At 47.1% G+C, this 16,455-nt stretch overlaps 2 protein-coding genes across 8 annotated transcripts in view; one reads left to right on the top strand and one right to left on the bottom strand.

Moving 5' to 3' along the window:
- The window catches only part of ARHGAP17 (Rho GTPase activating protein 17), a 78,509-nt gene extending 74,090 nt beyond the window's left edge, over positions 1 to 4,419 (top strand). For 3 of the 7 annotated variants that reach the window (XM_058157215.1, XM_058157217.1, XM_058157212.1), the window contains 2 exons: positions 37 to 185; positions 1,300 to 3,332. In XM_058157215.1, coding sequence (XP_058013198.1) covers positions 37 to 185; positions 1,300 to 2,087 — 937 coding nt within the window. In that variant the 3' untranslated portion in view covers positions 2,088 to 3,332. Of the gene's footprint in view, positions 1 to 36; positions 186 to 1,299; positions 3,333 to 4,086 lie in introns of those variants that run through there. The other 4 variants (XM_058157214.1, XM_058157213.1, XM_058157216.1 and 1 more) reach the window with 4 other exon arrangements.
- A 5,045-nt stretch (positions 4,420 to 9,464) lies between these two features.
- LOC131185300 (testis-expressed protein 47-like) lies at positions 9,465 to 15,990 on the bottom strand. The gene is made up of 7 exons (XM_058157715.1): positions 15,878 to 15,990; positions 15,721 to 15,781; positions 15,481 to 15,584; positions 15,130 to 15,258; positions 13,565 to 13,760; positions 12,609 to 12,768; positions 9,465 to 10,106 (listed from the first exon to the last, which is right to left on the bottom strand). Exons 1-7 carry the CDS (start codon positions 15,988 to 15,990, stop codon positions 10,069 to 10,071), a joined length of 801 nt encoding a protein of 266 aa, XP_058013698.1. The 3' UTR covers positions 9,465 to 10,068.
- Between the last annotated feature and the right edge of the window lie 465 nt (positions 15,991 to 16,455).

Raw genomic sequence — 16,455 nt, 5'->3', positions numbered from 1 at the left:
GCAGGAGCCTTTGATCCAGGTCTTTCTCTCTTGCAGCTCTTCCAAGCCAAAGGACTCGGTGCCCTCAACCACACCGCCACCCCCCAGAAATGGAGGACCTGCTCAGCCTCTCAGCAGCGCCAGCCAGTACTCGGTTGGGCAGCCCCAGAGTACTGCTGGGCCCAGCCCACACGCCCTCAGGCGAGGTTTGTCCTTTAGCAGCTGCATTGGCAGCCTGGTGGGTTTGGGGGCGGGGGGGGGGGCAGTCAAGACTAAAGCTACCGTTTTTTTCCTGAGGAACAATTTTTCAATCAGAGTTTGGCCACTTTGAGCCAGCAGGGAGACCGGAGAGGAAGGGATTTCAACACTGGCCTTTTTCCCCCCATTTTGCAGGAGGGCCGGGAGCATGTTTTGCATGCCACTGGCTACTTTGGCTATTTCACACCACCAAGAGAATACAGAACTTCCTCTGAAATCAGACAGTTAAATTTGCCTGACTTGGAGTCTGAAGTTACTCAAGTGATCAATTCTTTGGGGGATAAGATAGATTGGAGGAGGAGTAGAGCTGATAAGGGAAACAAGAATGCAGAAGAGTACATGAAAAGATTTTGTTTGTTTGTTTGGAAAATGTATGTAGGCACCCATGTGTCATATACATGACTCTGGTGCAAAGTAAACACACACACAAATACAACAAAATAACCCCAAACATAACAACAAAACTCACTTCACTCTTCCTGGTGGTGCTGATGGAATGGGTACATTAGATTAGACTGCTGGGTTCAGACTCATTGTGGCCAGGGAAGCATAGAGCAGGCTGGGCAGGCAGGGACGGTTCTACCTGGAGCCACAGAGGGCAAGAGGGGAGAAGCTCTGTTTTCTGGCCCTCTGGCACTGCATTATGCTCTGAGATCAGGGGTGTCCAAACTTTGCAGCTTTTAATCTTGCAGACTTCAGCTTCCAGAATTCCCCAGGCAGCTATGTTGGCTGGGAAATTCTGGGAGTTGAAGTTCACAAGTCTTAAAGTAATCAACTTTAGAGACCCCTGCTCTTAGAAAATGGAAGGCCAGTAGGCATTTCTCAAGGAGAGGACAGGAAGCATCCCTCTCTTGAAAAGAGGCTGCCAGGCTGGGTCTTCTGTGGTAATACAACCTCCATCCAATTTCAAGATCCCCTCGAAATTTGGTGTTTCTCAGACGGGGGCCAGAGGTCTTTTTCAGCCCGGGTGCCAGGCACTTATTGTAGCCCATGAAGTAATCAGAAGCTTCGTGCCCAACCACAATCTCAGCCATGTCTCTTCCTTTTGCTCTCTCTTTTCAGCCGTCAAAAAACCTGCACCAGCCCCTCCAAAGCCAGCAAACCCACCTCCAGGACAGCAAGGGACCCCGAATCCCACTCCAGCCCCCAAGCCCCCCACAAGGAGCCCTTCTCCTCCCAGCCAGCAGTCAAACCAAGGGGGCGCTCAGCCTTCTGCTGCCCTGCCCCAGATTTCTGCCCCCCGGCGATACTCAAGCAGCCTCTCCCCGATACAGGCTCCCAACCACCGCCCCCAGCCCCCTACGCAGTCCGTAACACCACCTCCGCAGACCAAGGCTGGTAGTTTTGGACCCTCCCCTTCTGGCCCAGAGGGTGGGTCAGAGCCGCTGTCGCCCACCCCACCACATACCCCTACCCCGCCTGACACGCCCCCCCTGGAGAAGCACAGCACCACCTGCCCATCCGCCCAGCCTTCGGCCCAGGACATTCTACCGGCTCAGTCACCTCCTCCGTCTGGCACGCTACCGAGGCCCCGGCCAGTGCCCAGACCTCGCAACCGTCCCACGGTGCCCCCTCCGCCTCACCCTCCTGCTCCTCATCTGTCTACAAACGGCTCTCTGCTGGGTCCTCCGACAACAGCGTCCCATATCGTGACCGGTAAGAACACTTTCAGCTCCACAGGCCTGGGCTTTGATGGAGGAATGCTCTCTCCCAGTGGGGACGGCCAAAGGAAGCCCCCCTCCAAAAGCAGCTACGGCTGTCGGCCAGCCCTCCATGGTGGGATTGCAGGGCCCAGTTTCTGTCCCTTGAGATTAGCAAAGTCCATGGACGAGATAATAAAGGCAGATTAACTGGATTCATATTAGTAGCTAGTCTACAGCATCATTTCAGAGAAGAAATAGTGGACATTTTTTTTTTTTATTTACATTTATATCCCGCCCTTCTCCGAAGACTCAGGGCGGCTTACATTGTGTAAAGCAATAGTCTCATCCTATTTGTATATTTATATACAAAGTCAACTTATTGCAACAATCTGGGTCCTCATTTTACCTACCTTATAAAGGATGGAAGGCTGAGTCAACCTTGGGCCTGGTGGGACTCGAGCCTGCAGTAATTGCAAGCAGCTGTGTTTAATAACAGGCTGTCTTACAGCCTGAGCCACACCGCGGCCCTATTGGAGTAAATGTGGAATACGTGAGCCCATTTCAGTGTTCACATCAAAGTTTTGGCTTCCTTTAACTGAACAACAAAGAAATCCACAAAATCCTAATTTTGTGTTCTGGGCTTTTGCGTATCATCTTTTGCTAGTCCCCATTCCTTCCCACCAACGCTAACAGTGCAGCCTTCCCTCTGATTTTCCTCTGCCGTCAAAATTATTTTCCTTCACACTGAAGAACATTCCAAGATGTCAGGTTTCCTTCCTGTGTTGTTATAGTGGCACAGCCAATGATCAGGAGGGACTTAGATCAGGAAAGGCAGGTTTTAGCCATTTTGCTCATCTTTCCTTGCTGCCCAGACACTGGTGGCCTGGTGGCCTTTTCACGCAGGCTGCGTTCAGAAACATTTGAGAAAATCTCAACATTGTTGTTCGTTAGATGATGGGAAGACTGGCTGAATTTTATCCTACTCAGATTGTAGATGGCAGACGGGGGGGAATAGCCATTTATTCTTTGATTTAAGCCCCGTCCCCTGCTAGCTAACAAAGTAATTTTCCTGTTGGTGCAGCGCATACATGACTCGTTTATTGCAGGTTGCATCAATATTTACCAGCTCTTTTTATTTCTTAATCTGGATTGGGCGCTTTTTAATAACGCTTAATGTTAATTTTAAGCAGCATATTAGGACAAAGTCTTGACTTCTGGCAGAATGAAACAGCGCATGCCCATCTCTTAATTTTAGCAGATTCTAACATATTGATCTACAGAACCCTTGCAGACTTGTAATGGCTACTGGAACAAAACAAGTTTCAGCTGCCAAAATAACCCTTTGAATCTTTAGGTTGTAATATATCTACAAATAATATTCTAATTGAGAATTTTATTAAATAATCTAGATGTTTGAGCTGCCTTATTCAATAGGAACTGAAATTGGAAATGGTAAGAGGAAATCGAGGCCTTCCGATTGGCCGGATATGTTGCAAATGTTACATAATCATGGATGCTGCTTTTGTTTCTTACTAACTAGTCACCGTAACCTGGCTTGCTTGCACCTGGACTAATCCTGCATGTGAAAGGAGTGATGCTTTTCTTGTCCATTGTTTGTAATGTTGATCTCCATTTTAATGCATTCTGGTCTACTGCCCCTCCCTGATCCATATTTGTCAACCTTTCATCAGCAGACAATATAATAAATTTCTGCTTTTCAAAATCTTCAGAGCTTCATAGCATGTTCAGATAGAAGTAAAAGGTGCACACACAGAGGCACATGTAAACTGTTCTTTCTTCAGCATCCTTGTGCTGACAAATTTGCAGTCTGAGTCCTCTCCCACAGAGAGCTAAGTGCAACCTTGCAGGTCCTTGCCAGTCCTGGCACTGGTTGCTGTTCCCTTATAGTGTGAGCAGGGCACCTCTACTGCTGCACGGGCCTTAAACATTCAGAGTAAGAAGAATCTGAGAGAAAGGCCTCTTGTATGGATTGGAAGCTCAGGTGAATTATGTATTCTTAATAAAATACATCTTGGTGTGATCTTTGAATAAGTAGCTGTTGCCCCAAGCAAGTTGGTGTGCATTTTTTTGCCTAGTTGCAGTATTGCTGCCCAAGAGTTTTGGCAACCGTGACATCTAATCTTTTATGTGTAGAGAGCCTCAGCTCCAAATATTACCTAATTTGCTGGATGTGACCTTGACTTAGAAAGAAGATACAGCAGACAGAGCATCTTTGGAGCAGATTGGAGCCTTTATCGTTCCTCACCTGCAGACAGAAATCTTGCCAAACTAAAGCAGCTACTTGCATCATGTAAGATCTACTGGAGAACATCTAGGGAGGAGCTGCCTTGACCCTCTTCCTCCCAACCAGACTATCTAAACTTAGTCCCTGTCTCTTGGTCCTCTGGCCTGTACCTGCTCCCTCCTGGGAATCCAGACAACATTCCACCACACCCACAGAGGCTAAAAACCAGGCAATCTGGTCGATCCCCTGCTCTGTCTCATGCCCCATTGTGCATTAGCAGCAACCCTCATCCAACCCTATGGAAGTTTGGTGTTTCTCAGACGGGGGCCAGAGGTCTTTTTCAGCCCGGGTGCCAGGCACTTATTGTAGCCCATGAAGTAATCAGAAGCTTCGTGCCCAACCACAATCTCAGCCATGTCTCTTCCTTTTGCTCTCTCTTTTCAGCCGTCAAAAAACCTGCACCAGCCCCTCCAAAGCCAGCAAACCCACCTCCAGGACAGCAAGGGACCCCGAATCCCACTCCAGCCCCCAAGCCCCCCACAAGGAGCCCTTCTCCTCCCAGCCAGCAGTCAAACCAAGGGGGCGCTCAGCCTTCTGCTGCCCTGCCCCAGATTTCTGCCCCCCGGCGATACTCAAGCAGCCTCTCCCCGATACAGGCTCCCAACCACCCGCCCCCCCAGCCCCCTACGCAGTCCGTAACACCACCTCCGCAGACCAAGGCTGGTAGTTTTGGACCCTCCCCTTCTGGCCCAGAGGGTGGGTCAGAGCCGCTGTCGCCCACCCCACCACATACCCCTACCCCGCCTGACACGCCCCCCCTGGAGAAGCACAGCACCACCTGCCCATCCGCCCAGCCTTGCCCAGGACATTCTACCGCTCAGTCACCTCCTCCGTCTGGCACGCTACGAGGCCCGGCCAGTGCCCAGACCTCGCAACCGTCCCACGGTGCCCCCTCCGCCTCACCCTCCTGCTCCTCATCTGTCTACAAACGGCTCTCTGCTGGGTCCTCCGACAACAGCGTCCCATATCGTGACCGGTAAGAACACTTTCAGCTCCACAGGCCTGGGCTTTGATGGAGGAATGCTCTCTCCCAGTGGGGACGGCCAAAGGAAGCCCCCCTCCAAAAGCAGCTACGGCTGTCGGCCAGCCCTCCATGGTGGGATTGCAGGGCCCAGTTTCTGTCCCTTGAGATTAGCAAAGTCCATGGACGAGATAATAAAGGCAGATTAACTGGATTCATATTAGTAGCTAGTCTACAGCATCATTTCAGAGAAGAAATAGTGGACATATTTTTTTTTTTTATTTACATTTATATCCCGCCCTTCTCCGAAGACTCAGGGCGGCTTACATTGTGTAAAGCAATAGTCTCATCCTATTTGTATATTTATATACAAAGTCAACTTATTGCAACAATCTGGGTCCTCATTTTACCTACCTTATAAAGGATGGAAGGCTGAGTCAACCTTGGGCCTGGTGGGACTCGAGCCTGCAGTAATTGCAAGCAGCTGTGTTTAATAACAGGCTGTCTTACAGCCTGAGCCACACCGCCCTATTGGAGTAAATGTGGAATACGTGAGCCCATTTCAGTGTTCACATCAAAGTTTTGGCTTCCTTTAACTGAACAACAAAGAAATCCACAAAATCCTAATTTTGTGTTCTGGGCTTTTGCGTATCATCTTTTGCTAGTCCCCATTCCTTCCCACCAACGCTAACAGTGCAGCCTTCCCTCTGATTTTCCTCTGCTGTCAAAATTATTTTCCTTCACACTGAAGAACATTCCAAGATGTCAGGTTTCCTTCCTGTGTTGTTATAGTGGCACAGCCAATGATCAGGAGGGACTTAGATCAGGAAAGGCAGGTTTTAGCCATTTTGCTCATCTTTCCTTGCTGCCCAGACACTGGTGGCCTTTTCACGCAGGCTGCATTCAGAAACATTTGAGAAAATCTCAACATTGTTGTTTGTTAGATGATGGGAAGACTGGCTGAATTTTATCATACTCAGATTGTAGATGGCAGACGGGGGGGAATAGCCATTTATTCTTTGATTTAAGCCCCGTCCCCTGCTAGCTAACAAAGTAATTTTCCTGTTGGTGCAGCGCATACATGACTCGTTTATTGCAGGTTGCATCAATATTTACCAGCTCTTTTTATTTCTTAATCTGGATTGGGCGCTTTTTAATAACGCTTAATGTTAATTTTAAGCAGCATATTAGGACAAAGTCTTGACTTCTGGCAGAATGAAAGAGCGCATGCCCATCTCTTAATTTTAGCAGATTCTAACATATTGATCTACAGAACCCTTGCAGACTTGTAATGGCTACTGGAACAAAACAAGTTTCAGCTGCCAAAATAACCCTTTGAATCTTTAGGTTGTAATATATCTACAAATAATATTCTAATTGAGAATTTTATTAAATAATCTAGATGTTTGAGCTGCCTTATTCAATAGGAACTGAAATTGGAAATGGTAAGAGGAAATCGAGGCCTTCCGATTGGCCGGATATGTTGCAAATGTTACATAATCATGGATGCTGCTTTTGTTTCTTACTAACTAGTCACCGTAACCTGGCTTGCTTGCACCTGGACTAATCCTGCATGTGAAAGGAGTGATGCTTTTCTTGTCCATTGTTTGTAATGTTGATCTCCATTTTAATGCATTCTGGTCTACTGCCCCTCCCTGATCCATATTTGTCAACCTTTCATCAGCAGACAATATAATAAATTTCTGCTTTTCAAAATCTTCAGAGCTTCATAGCATGTTCAGATAGAAGTAAAAGGTGCACACACAGAGGCACATGTAAACTGTTCTTTCTTCAGCATCCTTGTGCTGACAAATTTGCAGTCTGAGTCCTCTCCCACAGAGAGCTAAGTGCAACCTTGCAGGTCCTTGCCAGTCCTGGCACTGGTTGCTGTTCCCTTATAGTGTGAGCAGGGCACCTCTACTGCTGCACGGGCCTTAAACATTCAGAGTAAGAAGAATCTGAGAGAAAGGCCTTTTGTATGGATTGGAAGCTCAGGTGAATTATGTATTCTTAATAAAATACATCTTGGTGTGATCTTTGAATAAGTAGCTGTTGCCCCAAGCAAGTTGGTGTGCATTTTTTTTGCCTAGTTGCAGTATTGCTGCCCAAGAGTTTTGGCAACCGTGACATCTAATCTTTTATGTGTAGAGAGCTTCAGCTCCAAATATTACCTAATTTGCTGGATGTGACCTTGACTTAGAAAGAAGATACAGCAGACAGAGCATCTTTGGAGCAGATTGGAGCCTTTATCGTTCCTCACCTGCAGACAGAAATCTTGCCAAACTAAAGCAGCTACTTGCATCATGTAAGATCTACTGGAGAACATCTAGGGAGGAGCTGCCTTGACCCTCTTCCTCCCAACCAGACTATCTAAACCTAGTCCCTGTCTCTTGGTCCTCTGGCCTGTACCTGCTCCCTCCTGGGAATCCAGACAACATTCCACCACACCCACAGAGGCTAAAAACCAGGCAATCTGGTCGATCCTCTGCTCTGTCTCATGCCCCATTGTGCATTAGCAGCAACCCTCATCCAACCCTATGGAAGTTTGGGATCATTAAAGCTCTTCCATAAGAGCCAGGTGAGGCCCGTCCGGTGCCCATCTAAACTTTGCACTTTTGATGGTCAGACAGGACCAGAACTTAGTACACAGAGCCATGACTGGATTTGCATCTCTGATGGTGAGGAAATGTACATTAGCAGATGCAACTCCATTTTGCAGTCATTCTGCATTGAAAGGGAAAGGATACCTGGCCATCACACCAGAGCTGCACATCTGTGGAAATTGAAGTCCCACCTGCATGTCAGATGTCTTTTCACCTTTTCATTGAGGGAGAGGGAAGAAGAGGATGGTATGCCAGTGTAGAAAAGCCTAGCTCGTGTGCTCATGTTTCTTGAATTTTGAAATGGGGAAGAGAGCTAGGTAGCCATGACAGGCAAGTCCCACCCTCCCAAATTCTTACAACATCACTGTTAGTGCTAATGGGTTCTCTGCCCACTTCCAGGTCCCATAGGGTTCTACTCTTTGCAGGTCCACTAAAACCCCAGGCCCAACCAGTTTTGCCCAGAATGTGGCAAATTTGGACAAATGAACAAAATTCTGTTTTCATTGACCTATTTCTTCAAATTATGCTTCCCTACTAAAGCAGTTTGTGCTTTTCCAGAATTACCTAGCTGGGTACAGACAGTTGGACTTCCAGCTTGTGACAAATCAGTTTCCCTGAATGACATGAAGAAACTTTGGCTGTCTGAGAATAAACTCTCTGTTTTTCAGGAGTTATGCTGCTCAAATTTGAAATTTTAAGGTGACGGCATATCCTGTCACCACTGAGAAGGTCAGGCTCTTTCCACAACAAAGTTACTAGCCATTAGGGCTCACATGATAAACTTGAATAAAGTATGTTGTTAGGGGATTCTGAAGTCAGACGTTGAATTGTAATTCCTGCTCTCCTTTGAATTCAGACATTTTAGCATAGTATTGGCAACAGAGGGGGAGTCTTGTGGATCAGCAGCCAGTCCTGAATTTATCTTTCATCATTTGTACTGTGTGTGTTTGATGTCTTTTCTGCACAGATACCAGTTCTGAAGTTAAAGAGCAATTAGGGGGCATCCCTAGCGTGGAACTTCCTGCCACAGAATTGGGGACTTCGGCGAATCAGAATTCACACAACCACCTTGTGCTTGATCTCGATCATGATACTGAAAGCACTGCTTTGTAAAAAAGAATAAAATCACTCCAAAGCAGCCTTTTCTATCCCAATGAAAACCTAACCAGTCCAGGATTCAGTGAGGAGCTTTAAAACAAAGAAGAAGACAAAGTAAGAATGGTACCACTGCCTGCTTCATGTCTTCTGAGAAGACATGTGATCTTTAAAAGGAGAGTTTAATGACCTGTATCCTGAGAAAGCTGCCTAAGCTAACATTGGGTGTTCTGGCTGTTGCTAAACCTTATATGAGAAGCTTGATTGCTGCTGTTAACCAAGACGGCCCTTGCCGGAAAGTTCCAAGAAGAATCCAAAGCAATGCATGTGTAATGGAAATCATAACCCGTTCAAGACCTCTTATTCTTTGTCCGTATCAAAGAGAGGCGTGCAAGAGACATGCTATCTCTGATATGCTGCAGACTACGTTAAAGTATGAACCAAAAAATTGCTACAGGTGCAGAAGATGACTGCTGGTTATCGGTCACTTTTCTAAACGGTGGATGTATTCTTGTGCCTTGATGGACTTGACACTGTAGAAGGAAATGTACTGTCTCTCTATTTCAGTGCTATTCTTTTTTAAAATATGGTTCTTTACCCCTTTATTTTTCATAGATATTTGTATTAACCCTTCTGCTCTGGTTTCTGTAACTTCCATAGGCTGAACTCTGGAAAATGTGTATTGCTATAAATGAGTTGAATTTTGAAAGTTATTTTGGATATTTTGTTGGGTTCATCTGCCAAGTAAAATTATTCTCTTTTTTGTCACTGTAAAAACAATTTACTGTAATTTTCCTACTCAAAGAGTTGTATTTTTTTCTCTAATCCACCAGTGAATTAAATTGCTTGGGAAGTGAACCAGAGTCACCCCAGAAAGAAAAAGGGAATAGTTAGGCAAGAACCTGGAAGATGCTAGGATGTACAGGCCACTGATAAGCATTTGCCCATCATTGCTCCCCTCCCCAACTACTTTTAGTCACAAGGAGTCAAGACTCAAAGAAAGAGAAGTTCAACAACTAGAGAGTCACTAATCCCTCAGCCCTGCTTTGAAAGAACACCAGCACACCACTCTCAAGTCTTCCTGACAACTTTATTGCTTGCTTTGTTTTCCCTCTGCATGGGTGAAGAGATGGACATTAAAGTTTCAGGCCAACTCCATCCCAGGGCTTTGGGATTTGTAAACACATCTTTAGACACATTGGTAGGTAGCTTGTCCATAGGGTTTCATGTAGACATATGAGTAGGAGTAGGCCATACTATTTCTGGGGAGGAGGGAGTGAAGTGGAAGAAAAAGGAAACATTATTTTTCCAACAATTTTACATGCAATAACCAGAAGAGCATCTGTATTTCCTTTGGTGCACCCATGTTGTGGGTGTGTACATGTGCAGTCTCTCCCCGGGGACTAATCAGAGTGCATACATATTGCCTTTGTGTCTCGGGTTGGCTAAAGTGGAGAGGTCTTGTGTGTGTGTGTGCGCGTGCACACACTCTGTAGGAGTTGGCTGAATGTGACCAGGAGGCTGAGAATAGAGCCTCTCCAAGCTTCCCAGTCCCTGCCCAAAGCCATGGATTTTTTCCCATAATAATCCCCAGGAGCCTGCCTGTTACAGTCATAAATCATGATAGTTGTGACCGTCCTGATTTTACAACCATTTTTGTGGCAGCTATTACACAAATCCATTGTTCCCTATGGGGCATTTGTGCCAAAACCTAGAAGCGAACGCCTGTTTTCAGCGAAAACATAAATTGCAGTCATGTATCTATGGGACATTGCGGATGGCCATAAATGCAAGCCAGTTGCTGAGTGCTCAAAATTCGGCCATATGACTCAGGGAGGAGGGCTGGATTTTGAAACTTTGGAACCAGGTCATAAGCATCTTTTGGGAGGCCCATCCTAGCTTTGACTTAGCTTTAGTCCTAAGGCGAGGACTACCAGTATCATGCACAAAGCTTTTTGCAACACAGTTGGGCTAAATGTTTGGTTCTCAGCATGCTTAATTACAGGTCATCGTCAAGGTAAGACTCGTGGAGCCTGCCCTTTACGGTTGCATGTTGTGATAGCTGTGAAGCTGCATGGCGGAATTCTGGAAGTGGCCGCCATTTTGTCCCAGCCACACAAAATGGCAGCTGTGTTTAGGTCACCGCTGCGCAGCCGGGGACAGACTGCTTCATTTCGCTGCCTTTACAAAGTCTGCACAAGGCTCGTTCAGAAGCCTCTGCACCGTTGTGGAGACATTGTTTAAGGCAGCAAAGGAATCCGTTTTTCCGGCAGCCGCCATTTTGTCTCCGCTCACAAGCGGGCAGCACAAAATGGCTGCCAGGTTCAGGTCTCCTCTGTGTGGCCCAGGGATGTCGCGGGCTGCCCTCCTTCTGTGACGTGAGGTCTGGAGAGCTTCAAAAGGTGAGTGTGGGGAGCAGAGCCAAGCACTGTGCACCCAATGGGGTGGGATGGGATGGGGGAGAGAAGCGCATCCACGTAGCTCAGGGGTCTCCAACCTTGGCAACTTGAAGACTTGGGGACTTCAACTCCCAGAATTCCTCAGCCAGCAAAGCTGGCTGAGGGATTCTGGGAGTTGTAGTCCCCAAGTCTTCCAAGTTGCCAAGGTTGGAGGCCCCTGCTGTAGCTGGTCGTGAGGGAAGAATTCCGGAAGTGGCCGCCATTTTGCCCTGCCCTCCTTCTGTGACGTGAGGTCTGGAGAGCTCCAAAAGGTGAGTGTGGGGAGCAGAGCCAAGCACTGTGCACCCAATAGGGTGGGATGGGATGGGGGAGAGAAGCCCTGCGGCATCCACGTAGCTCAGGGGTCTCCAACCTTGGCAACTTGAAGACTTGGGGACTTCAACTCCCAGAATTCCTCAGCCAGCAAAGCTGGCTGAGGGATTCTGGGAGTTGAAGTCCCCAAGTCTTCAAGTTGCCAAGGTTGGAGACCCCTGCTGTAGCTGGTCGTGAGGGAAGAATTCCGGAAGTGGCCGCCATTTTGCCCTGCCCTCCTTCCCCAACATGAAGTAGTAAAATGTGGCCGGATTGGCATGTGTGGAAGAGGCCCAAGTGGAGTGGGATGGTGGGAGGGGTGGTGTGGGGGTGCTGCAGTGACCCTGAGGTGGGTCATAAAGCTGAACGACCACAGGGCCCCTGCAGCCACCCTACTTTGAAATGGCCATATGTAATTTGTTAAGCACCCTGTGGTACCTCAGGGACTGCCAGTATACTCTCCTTAAGAAATTCAATAAGTTCCTTTCTTATGCCGTGATCTTTGCATCAAGCATTTTCTTTGGGGGCTCCCTGTTCTCCATCTACCCACCTGCTTTTAACCGAAAGGTGTTAAAAACAAGACAGGTCAGGGATGGAAGGATAAACTGAATATATTGCCATGGTCATCTAATTGCGCTGAAAGTAGAGCTCTGCAAACTTGGCAACTTTTAAGGCTTGTGGACTTCAGCTTCCAGAATTCCTCACCCAGGATGGGTTTTCTTAATGGCTGGCTAGGGAATTCTGGGAGTTGAAGTCCACAAGCCTTAAAGCTACCTATTTTGTAGACCCTTGCCCGAAAGCTGCCAAGCACCAGCTTTCCAAGCATAAACTACGACGTCTGTCTACGGTCTGTTTACAACCGTCTTTAGTTTCAAGCAGAACCTACAGCTTTCTAGCAAAATGGTGACTTTCTTCCTGTCGACCAGGGGCTGCCTCGGAGCCTGGCCAAGGAGGGCGACTTTCCTTTTGGGCTGTGGATTGTCTCTGTGGCTCCTCCCTGGGCAAAAGAGGTACCTGAATCCATTTGTGGCTGCAAAGGGTTTTTGTACATCTTCAGAAATTCCGCTGGGCTCAAACATTCTTGGCTCCTGCACAAATACTGGATTGTTTCTGCTGGGATCAGCAGCTCTGGCACAGCAGTGTGGAGGCACTCGCCCAGGCCTTTGTTGCCCACCTTGAGAGGAGAAAGGAAGCACAGCGGATTTAATCCCGTGGCATTTGTTCTGGAATTAGTGTATACGTTGATTTGGTCAGGCTTTTCTGCTTTAAGCAATGCTGCTCAGACAACTGACCTTTTCAACGCTTGGCCTAAGACTGAAGAATAGGAACTGGGAACTGAAAGGAAGCTCCCAGTTTGGATTGTGCAGAATTGACTTAAGTCGAGTCATCAATATATATATATTGGGTACTTTTTTTAAAAAAATAATCCTGCCAGTAAACAAAACACGAGAAACCAGACTCTGTATCTCCATGACCAGGATACTGCTCTTTCAAAAAAAAATCAATAGTTTTTTTATTAAAATTATGTTCACATAAATCACATTAATGCATCAGAACCCCAAAGAGCAGGGTTCAAGTAAGAAACTAAAAACAGAATCCCCATCATGCCCTTGGCACTAACTCATGTATGTCCCCAAGTTCTTCCCTGCATGTTGGTACTGTTAACTTAGAATAAGTCAAAACTGGACCAGTGCAAGCCCCTAACTAGGTGTAAGAGTGAAAGGCCAGATTTCTTCATCAGGATTTGGTGTACCTATGCTATCTGAAGACATCTCAGAGTTTTGGGCAAAAAGCTCGAGAGATTTTCTGGCTACAGAAGTGTACATTTCTACCAACTTTGTCCCAAATGAAGAAGATCCACTGTTGGAATGTATTATCCTTGGGTGCAGCCAAGTCTATTTTGGATCAGGTGCTGGTCCTGGGGAAATGAACCTGATGCCAGAGAGAGAACTGAAGGGATCTGCTCTCACCTTGAGTGTTGCAAGATATACTCCCATCTTGAGAATGAGTGTAAGACACTCAGTAATAACTTCTTCTGTGGTCTGGCTCTGGGTAACATCTTCCAAAGTTACAGGCACCTCCACTTTGGTGGCATTCCACTGTGAGAAAAGTCTGGTGGGGATGTTATGAGACATTACCAATATCTTAATATCTCGTAATAAAGCCCTAAAAGGGAGAAAGAAACCATATTAAACCCATAGGCCTGCATACACATTATGCACACACTTGCATCCATGCTCTATCAAAATCAAGATAAGGCTTGCAGCTACCTACCAGTGAGGGGTCACATCAGAGGCACTGGCTACATTGCCCATGGACATGGGAGGTTGCCTCCCTTCCTTCCAAGTATTTATATAGCACTTCCTGTTCTAAAACTCCTGAGGTGGTTTACAATAATTATGAAAACATAAGGTAAAAACAGGATAAAAACTAAGTGGAAACAATCCACAAGAAGCTTCTAGGAAAGGCAGTATAAAAATAGAACTTTTTCAGAGAACCTAACAACCAGTTCCTTGGGACAAGATCCTTCCAGTGACAACCGAAACCCCTGTCTCTTATATATGCAGGATGTTTTTTGATGCAGGATGTTTTTATTCTAACTGGATATTGAACTTTTAATAGGTTGTCATGTTAGCCATCCAGATCAAGAGAGAAATCTAGACATTTCTCTGCTCAGAAATCCTTGCCCTATGAATCAGACCAAGCCTGCTCCTGATCCAACCACAGGTCTTCTGGAGCTCATAACCTTCCTCTCTTGGCTGAGCATCCTAGGTGTGCTTTCACCTGTGTCTGAAAATAGGGTTGAGGAATCTGATGCCCTCCAGAAGTTGCTAAATGCAAGAAGTTGCCCATCCAAGATGCTCAAATTGCCCAGGAACTGTAAACTAAGCCTAGGAACTGTAAATTAGTGACCTTTGATTGGACACCGACTCCCCATCCCTTAGATAAGGTGACATTTTCTCCATTGTGGGGTCTTTGCTGCTCTCTCTGGTTGTTTTCTTGCAGACATTTCATTACCAAACTAGGTAACATCCTCAGTGCTACCATAGTGGGGTGGGGGAGGGGTTCTTCCCTATCTTATTCGCACACCCAAATGCTGGGAGGGATGGAAGGCTTTTCTTTCCATTGGTGCTGCTGGGTCTTCTGCTTTCTGCTGCTTCTTTTCTTAGTTTAGGGGCGGGGGGTTGGCTTTGCTTTTAGCTGTTTTAAAACCATCAACCATCTGTGAGGACTGGTGAAGAGGTTATGGAATGCTCTGTTCGTCAGTTTGTACTTTGCATTTAACTTACTATAAATGCATTTTTAATTTTTTCACCTTGCAATGTTTTAATAATAAAAGCACAGATAAAATATATAAATACGTGGTCATTAGGTGCAGGCTTTCAGCCAACGGCATCATCATTCAGACGGTCCCTTTCCAACCCAACTGTGCAGGGAGACATGGGCGTCTTCCGGAAGTCCCTCTGCCTCATGGCTGAGATGTCCCCCTCTGCCTCCCCACAGCTCTCCTTCCTGGAGGACTTGCTTGACTTACTCTGCTCCCTGTTGTTCGAAGAGGGACAGGTCCATGAGGATGTGGTAGAGGGTGCCGCTGGAGGCCTGAGGGAACGGAAGAGCATCAGGATATGAGGTTCTGAAGCTGTTTCCACTCAATTCTGTTATTCTGTATTGGAAGTGATGTTTTCACAAACTTCTGGTGGGGAGTTTTCTTAATTCTGCAAGTGACCAAACTACATTGTGTCTGTAATATTATCAGTATGAATGATTACGGATTGGTGTTTAAATTAGATGTAGGTTTTGTCGGCATTTATTATAAATCCCTACACAATTCAACTAAAGGATTTTTCATTTTCTTCTGATACTCTTAAATATTTGCTTAACCTACCTCCAGAATGTGGAGTATGCTCTGGGAGTAGATGAGAAGGACCCCGGAGGCTGGTTCCCCCAAATGGAATCGTGAAATCTTCTGGAAAAGCTGTTCGTGATAATCTTCAAAAAGGAAGCAGGAAATATCAATAGAGAGATCAGCTCAGAACCCTCCCCCCCACCCCGAGAAGCAGATGGGGTGGGAGGAAGGGTAGGAGTCCAGTGCCTGCTGGATGGGGCTTGTTCCCATCTTTCTCACTGGTGTCAGCAGGACCTGCTTCATCCGCCTAGAGGCTGTGGAGGAGACACGAGTGTCATGCCTGATGATTCAGAGATACACCATCACAGGTTAATAGATTAACCTGTCTCAAAAAAACAATTTCACAATTGAGCATGTGATGCAAAAGGCCAGTTACGAATTAGGTTCGTTCGCGATCTGAGGCTCGTGAAGATAGCAGCTGGTGTTCCCAGCCGAGATGCCGTTTGGGCGCTTGCCGGGCTGCGTGGACGTCGGCCCCAGGTTGGTCATCATGTCAGCAGCCGAGAGCGAGGTCTTTGGACCTCGGTGGTCTCTCGGCTGCTGAGAACGGGGCTGAAGTCCTGGGCGAGCAGCGGATGGCGGCGGCCATTTTGGGGTCGGGGTGACCGTTCCGGGCTGGCTCTAGTGATCCCCAGCCGTGAGTAAATGCTGGCGGCAGTGTGGTGAGCCGTTCGGGCTGGAACTTTGGAGGGCCTGAAGATCGGCCGTTTCTCCCCCCCCCAGCTGACTTTCGGGCAGGTTTAGCCCCCGGCCGCAACTCTCAGCAGCGGCAGGATTCTGGGCCGCATTTTCTACCAATCTATTGAGTCAGCGGACTACCGGATGGCGGTGGCCATTTTTGGGGTGGGGTAGCCGTCCCGGACTGGCCTGGTTCGTTCCCCGACGCTTATAATGTCGGTGGCAGTGTGGTGGGCCACTCGGGCCGGAGCTTTTGAGGGCCCGAAGATCGGCCGT

The sequence above is a fragment of the Ahaetulla prasina genome, chromosome 14, assembly GCF_028640845.1.
Source record: "Ahaetulla prasina isolate Xishuangbanna chromosome 14, ASM2864084v1, whole genome shotgun sequence".
Lineage (NCBI taxonomy): Eukaryota > Metazoa > Chordata > Lepidosauria > Squamata > Colubridae > Ahaetulla > Ahaetulla prasina.
Note: the sequence above shows the minus strand (reverse complement) of the source record. Positions and strands in the feature narration are given on the sequence as shown.